Source organism: Mya arenaria, chromosome 10, assembly GCF_026914265.1.
Source record: "Mya arenaria isolate MELC-2E11 chromosome 10, ASM2691426v1".
NCBI classification, from domain to species: Eukaryota; Metazoa; Mollusca; class Bivalvia; order Myida; family Myidae; genus Mya; species Mya arenaria.
Window position 1 is genome coordinate 8,204,867 of NC_069131.1, and position 8,184 is coordinate 8,213,050.

At 34.7% G+C, this 8,184-nt stretch overlaps 1 protein-coding gene across 1 annotated transcript; it reads left to right on the forward strand.

Annotated features, from left to right (window-relative positions):
• Positions 1–736: 736 nt before the first annotated feature.
• On the forward strand, positions 737–6,591 carry LOC128206605 (cell death abnormality protein 1-like). Its single transcript, XM_052909188.1, has 5 exons — positions 737–872; positions 1,471–2,610; positions 4,887–5,031; positions 5,205–5,290; positions 5,722–6,591. The coding sequence occupies exons 1-5, from the start codon at positions 794–796 to the stop codon at positions 5,865–5,867; spliced, it is 1,596 nt and encodes a 531-aa protein (XP_052765148.1). The 5' UTR covers positions 737–793; the 3' UTR covers positions 5,868–6,591.
• Positions 6,592–8,184: the final 1,593 nt, after the last annotated feature.

An 8,184-nucleotide genomic window follows, 5' to 3' on the forward strand; every position in this document is an offset into this window, starting at 1 on the left:
CAATTTTACATGTATCTTTATAACTCTAACTATAAATTCTTTTGAAAATGATTAAAACCGGATATGTTCTTAGTTTTTTCATATTTTAACATCTGTATTATTATTTCGCGAATGAAAATGGGAATCAATATGCTGATGTTTCTGTTGACAAAACACTGAATCTTTAAATCGTGAATTGAAAGTTCTCATTTCATATCTGAAACTGAAATAAATTAAACGTTCAGGAAAATGAATGAAGTTATTATTGTTTGTAATTTGAATATAACCATGTGCATTGCGGAATAGGCATCAGGCAAAAACGAGCACGGATATTTTCTAATTAACATCTGCTCCTCGGTCCATATGACTTTCTATCAGTAAATATCAGATCATTTTCAATGTCTCACAATATGTAATTATATAAAAAAGTATAAATGTTCTCACCCCTTTCATGAACTGTACACGAATAGAAATAACTATCGGAGTAATGTTATACACAATCACATACACGCATGATTTAATTCATTTAACCAAGGTTTAACACACAATCGAATTCATGATAATCTAACATTTGCGGATACTATATCCTCAACGTATACGAAACATGGCATGTTTATATGACCCTAGCGAGTTAAATTGGTTTTAATGTGGCATTCAATTTAAACGCCCCAAGTTTCAGAAGTAAACCGCCGCATTTAAACTTCCGTGTCTATGTCGGGGTATTCTTCAGGTATTAACACGCTAGCTAAGACTACGACTTATTTCTTGAATCATATACATTCAGATAGTTTGGTCAGCAGATTCGGATATAACGATGAATAAGAGTTTAAACAAATCACTAATAGTTATATGTATAATCTTAATAAAAGTCGATTCCTGCGTCTCTACGCTGAGTGAGTAAATTGCTTTATTTTGCTTCTTACTTTCACTTTATTTTAATAAACAACATTTTGATAAATCAACTGAAGCTTCTTTAAGTTAAAGTTTTTGATTTTATATACGTATATATTGGTTCTTAAGAAGAGTTGTTTAGTGTTCGGTATATTGTACAGTCGCTCCATATATCAATATTATACGATTCAATATAATATATTCATTAAACGTGTTAAAGTACCACAAATACAATTACCATTCGTTGTTCATATATCATTAGGCAATTATTTTGTGATGTATTGTCGTTTGTAAATATAAAATGCCTTTGTTCAATGAAATGTGCATGTAAGATATATATTACCAATCTATAGTATTCAACACCAAACCTGTTTCTTATTTCCATAACCCTTGAACGTTTTCTCTAATACAGTATTGACTGTATAACATATATTTTTATTGTTATGTAACTATTACCTTATCGTGTACGATCAGGGAATTTTGTTACAACCAACAAGCCTACATATGATCCAAAAGCCGTATCTTTAAAAGAAAGATTTTGATACTGTATTGAGAAAGTGTCTACTTTATGACCTAAATGAATTTTCATATTCTCTACAGCTTGTTTCGCAAACTGCGCATCATGTTCAAATTCAACCGTATGCACATCATGTGACTCGGGATACTACTTACGGTCAGCTGGTGAATGTACAGCGTGCACGTACGTAGGAACGAACTGTATAACATGCAGTAATGGCACGCATTGTAACGAATGTAGGCCAGGATTCTGGGGCACAACTTGTAAATCTTTTTGTTCCGAAGGTTGTAACACTGAAACGTGTAGCTCGTTTGACGGAACATGTACTTGTAAACAAGGTTTTTATGGACCTACATGTGAACACAAGTGCTCGGCAAACTGCCTACATGACACATGTGGTGATAACAGTAAATGTGAGTGCAAAGACGGGTATTATGGAAGTCAGTGTAATGGACAATGTTTTTCTGATTGTGAGAAATGCTCTTACGGCACATACTGTTCAGGGTGCCCCATTGGAAGGTACGGAGCATTTTGTGGTATTTCGTGTGAATGCAATGGAAGATGCGATATTCTCACTGGTGACTGTATAAATAAAACGTGTCCTGACACGTGTGCATCATGCGGAAAACGAGATCAGTGCAACGAGTGTTCTGTCAGTTGGTTTGGTGCACGATGTAACAGCACGTGTTCAGAAAATTGTAATGGGGGTTGTGAGCAATATTCCGGACATTGCAATACATGCTATGTTGGCTTCTTCGGAACAAACTGTGATATGCTATGCACTAAATGTCTTGATGGTAACTGCACTCAAGAGGGGGAGTGTAAATCGTGTTACAATGGCAGCTATGGGCCGTTTTGTAACAAAACATGCTCGGAAGACTGTGTTGGAAATATATGTAACCAGGTAGATGGGTCATGTCAACATCAGGTTCAATGTCCTGGAAATTGTGTAAGCTGTACGGACAACGTTACATGCACTAAATGTAAGAACTCTTATTACGGATTTATGTGTACATTTAAATGCAGCAGTACATGCAAGGGTGGAACCTGTGACATAGAATCTGGACGTTGTGAGAATTGCAATTTATCACATTATGGGAACTTTTGCGAAAATATCTGCTCTCAGAATTGTGCAGGTTCCCTAACAGAAGCCAAATGCGACTCAACAGGAAAGTGCAACCGCGGATGTATTGATGGTTTCACTGGCGATACCTGTACTTCAGGTATGCCCTTGTTTATTTTATTTACAAGTTTATTCATTTATACATGCTCACATTACTAATAATGTTGAAAGGATGTTATGCTATATTGAATAATTAGGCCGAAAATATATCCAATTGTACATCATATACCAGGACAGTATGTTAAATTAACTTCAATTTTAAATGTATTTATGCACGACATGGTATTGATCGTTTTAACCGTATTTCCGTCTTTTTTATTAATTTGATTATTTTATAATGTCATATAATGTCGTAATAACATTGTCAGTTTTAGAACAAAGACTTTGCCCACATTGTAATGTCTTAGACCTCAGACTGATTTCATTTATTGTTTACATGCAAACTATGTACTTCAGTATATCGCTATGCTTTTAACGTGCTCATCGAAATATGTATTACATATGCCGCAGAATTCTTGAACACGAAACAGTTTAAGGTTGTTGAAGAAAATCTTTCTATTTTCTTGTATAAAGCATTTGCTCAGAGAAGTATTTTGATTAATTTGCCTTCATGATTTATTTAAGATATTTCTACCAACTGTTAAAAAATTACAAAATGGTTCGTACGTGCTTCGAATTTGAAAAAAAATGTTTAAATACACGCGACTGTATATGCGACTGTAAAGAATTTCTACCGCCAAACTAATGTTGAATAATGTAATGTAAATATGTGATATTATGCAAGGAAGTATAATTCCCTGAATACCATTCTATAACCTCCTATAGAAAACAACAAAATCAATACTTTTCAATGGTATTATTTTGGAAGTCACAGTGAGTGAAGCACTTGGGAAACCGATTAACACATACAGCATGAACTTGCAACATGAGCAAAGTATGTCTTATTAACAACATGCTTGACAAAAATGGAGCTTACAGACGTGGTCGACTGGCCGAGGAAAAACTGAGATAAAACCCTCCTTCTGGGGAAAACTCAGAAACCTCTGCCCGTTTGTCATCCAGATTGACAGGATTTGTCTCGTACCACTAGATGTCGGGCCTCATCACCCATAAGCTCCTTAACAAAGATGTATAGAAAAACATATAATTTTATGATTCATATATACGTATTTTATCAATTCATACAAATGTACATTACATGATTATGTTCTTTGAAGAAAAATGAAAAACATATTTATCATTCATATGATGAAATTGCATAGTAACTGAAAACCTTTCACAATAAACATTTTCTTGTAAAATTTAACAATCAATTGAATCGATGTGAACGGATCGGTTCCCCAAAGCTGAATGCCTTTACATTCATATTCGCACGAATTCCTCGTGCTTATCAATCGCCACCTGGCGGTTATGACATTATAAACAAGGGAAATTAATTTCCTTCTAATTCGTTTTACTCAAACGTAGGAAATTATATTACTTCTTGTTTCTCTATTATCAATATTATTGATTATTAATTATTCATTCTGTATTTTGGTGAACATGAGATTCCTGCACATTACCATCTTGAATTCCTAAATATCAACTTTCGTTGAAAACATCCATTGGCAATTGTTTTTACATATTTTCAGCCCTTGTTGCCATTAACACAGTGCGTAATACTACTTTCACCGGAATTGAACTTGTCATACAAATCTAAATAGCAAAGCGGAATGAGGCCACGTATAAGCCAAAGGCTTCCTTCTCAATCCTAAACTAGTGAAGCCTTATCATATTAGGGATTGGTCAGTTAATGTCAAAACTTGGTCGGAATGTTCTCATTGATAAAATCTCAACCGCATATAAAAGTGCGTCACTTGGTTTCAAAACCTAGGTCACTATGTCAAATCTTAAAATTATCGTTTCAAAAAACTATATGCATTACATTTGGTCCAACTTCATCAGAATGCTTTCCTTTATTGAACTCTTTGACGTATTTTAAACTGGGCCAACATGTGATCAAATAGAAAATGTCTGGAACCATATAATCGTAACCATATATTGGTAGGGATTGGTTTGATAACGTACACAGTTGATCGGAATTTTTCCCTTATTAGTAATCAACTATCCACAAACAGCATAGATACACCAATCAAATACAAATTTCACCAGTTATAAGAGTTTAAAGCATATATTATAGATACAAAATGTCCGTTCATTTTTGTATCTTTTTTAAATTTTATCTCTTGAACATTGAACGTTGAACGTTTAACTCGCGGCTTATTTTTTAGTCTGATGATCATATAGTTACTTCTTTCCCTTTTAGCAGCCATTGATCACTGTGTGCCTCTGAACATTTATCAAACCGTCAATGATTCTTTAATGATGCTGTTTTAGACGCCGAAAAGCATCAAACCGTAGGGGCGGAAGAGGAAACTGGCTCTGGTTCGGTCATCGGTGGAGCGGTCGGTGGTTCCCTTGGTGTGTGTGTTGTTATAGCACTGGTTGTAGTGCTTGTTGTTAAGAAAAGAGGGATTCTAAGGTGAATATGCATATCGATAAAGGCTAAACATTATATCATTAATGCAATTGAGAAACAAGATATCTTTAAACAATGAATTATTATTATTATTATTAGTATTATTATTATTATTAGTATTATTATTATTATTATTATTATTATTATTATTATTATTATTATTATTATTATTAAAGAAATGAGACGAAAAAGACGTATGAAGACATTTTGCCAGAAGGAGGCCAAAATGAACCGTACACAACTTTAGAAGTCGCAAAGACGAGTATATAACTCATTTTATATTATTTTATGTATTGATTGTGTGTTGAGATCAGGAATCAGAAACGAATGCATGAATGTTTGACAATTTAACAAACGTACATTTCATATCATTTAAGACATTGCAACAGGTTTCAGAAGAAAGTATTTGCATAGTTTGTATATTTAGCTGTCATTAGGCGCCTATAAGCTAGTTAAACGGAAAACAATTGACTAAAAGGTGGTCGAGATAAATCCACAATAGAATATTTCGATTAAGTTCAGTACTTCAAATACATGATATAAACAACATACGCCGAAAATACTAAAACAAAAAAAAAATAACGGCACGTTCTGAAACAAATTAGTTTTGAAGACGATAGTTAGCCTTTTTGTCTGGTATTAGCATCCAAATTTTAATTTATTAAACAGCTTTGTCCATAATTTATTTCACAGCCGAGTATGAAATACCCGAATCCGAGCCACGGTCTGGGTTGAGCATGGAAAGTAAAGACACTGGAGTATACTACAATAATGAAAATGCCTACTACAAGAATGTCGGTGGAAATGTTCAAAAGACGTGTATCTACACCGACAATTAAAATAAAGAGGCTTTGTTTATTGGTCTATAAGTTGTCAGAGCTGTATAGTTTCACACAATTAAATATATAAATATTTCAGTAAATTTGTTGGTTTAGTTGAATTCATGCACGTACACATTCATTAAGTATGAAAACGATTTGATAATAAAGTGCCCTTATACTGCTTTAAATAATAAAAGAAACGACAGTTATAAAAATTGTCGTATGAGTCCAAACGACAGTGCGATAGTTCGGTTATAGTAATCAGTGGACAGAAACATTACATACCAAGCACTCTAGAATTACTGTGATTTTTTTACACAAACACGTATTGATTCAGATATAATGATGCACGTGAAGTCCGTTTTTGTTGTTTCTCTCGTGAGTGTTAATATAATATTTAAATGTAAACCATTTACTTGCTCATATATGGTGTCAGCCAATTACATGCTGTGATGTTAGCCGTTGAATTGCTTTTAAATGATGTAATCCGTTTGCATACTCTTTAATGATTAATGCCGTTAACACGCTCCTAGATTATTAGGCTCTTTGGATGATCCTAAATGATGCAGGCCATTGACAAGTCTCCAATGGTGAAGGCCATATACGTGCTCCTGTATCTTGTTATCCATTGCAGTGCTTATAAATGATGTAAGCTATTCGTGTACCATAATATAATATATTCCATTTGTGTCCGTCTAAATTAGGTAAGCTGTTTTTTTAATGAAATAATCAGTTGACATGCTTCTCAATGATGTTATCCGTTGACATGCTTCCTAATGATATAATCCGTTGACATGCTTCTTACTGGTAAAAGCCGTTGACATGTTTCTTAATGATATATACCGTTGACATGCTTTTTAATAATGTAATCCATTGACATGCTCCTTAATGGTGTAAGTCGTTGACATGCTTCTATATAATGTAATCCGTTGACATGATTCTTAATAATGTAACCCTTTGACATTTTTCTTAATGATATAATCAGTTGACATGCTTCTCAATGATATAGGCCATTGACATGCTTCTTAATGATATAAGCCGTTGAAATACTTCTTAAATACATAAGCCGTTGACATGCTTCTTAATGATGTATTCCGTTGACATGCTTCTTAATGATATATTCCATTGACATGTTTATTAATGATATAAACCGTTGATATGCTTCTTAATAATGTAATCCGTTGACATGCTTTAAAATGATATAAGCTGTTGACATGCTTCTTAATGATAAAAGCTGTTGACATGCTTCTTAATGATATATTCCGTTGACAGGCTTATTAATGATATTAGCTGCTGACATGCCTCTGAATGATATAATCCGTTGACCTGTTTCTTTATGATATTCCGTTGACATGCTTCTTAATGATATAATATGTTGCCATGTTTCGTAATGATATAATCAGTTGACATGTTTCTTAATGTTATGATCCGTACACATGTTTCCTAATGATATAATCCGTTGACATGTTTCTCAATGAAATATTCCTTTGGCATGCTTCTTAATGATATAATTCGTTGACATGCTCTTAAATGATGTACGCCGTTTGACATGCTCAAAAATGATGTACGCCGTTTTAACGTGCTCCCAAATGAAGTACGCCGTCCGACATGCTCCCAAATGATGTACGCCGTCCGACATGCTCCTAAATGATGTACGCCGCCCGACATGCTCCCAAATGATGTACGCCGTCCGACATGCTCCTAAATAATGTACGCCGTCCCACATGCTTCCAAATGATGTACGCCGTCTGACATGCTCCTAAATGATGTACGCCGTCCGACATGCTCCCAAATGATGTACGCCGTCCGACATGCTCCAAAATGATGTACGCCGTCCGACATGCTCCCAAATGAGGTACGCCGTCCGACATGCTCAAAAATGATGTTCGCCGTTTGACATGCTCCTAAATAATGTACGGCAGTTGACATGCTACTAAATAATGAACTCCGTTTTACGTGCTCCAAAATGATGTACGCCGTTTTAACGTGCTCCTAAATGATGTACGCCTCCGACATGCTCCCAAATGATGTACGCCGTTTTACGTGCTCCAAAATGATGTACGCCGTTTGAAATGCTCCAAAATGATGTACGCCGTTTGAAATGCTCCAAAATGATGTACGCAGTTTGAAATGTTCCAAAATGATGTACGATGTTTGAAATGCTCTAAAATGATGTACGCCGTTTGAAATACTCCAAAATGATGTACGCCGTTTGAAATGCTCCAAAATGATGTACGCCGTTTGATATGCTCCAAAAAAATGTACGCCGTTTGACATGCTCTTAAATGATGTTCGCCGTTCGATATGCTCCTTACGGATGTACTCCGTTTGATAT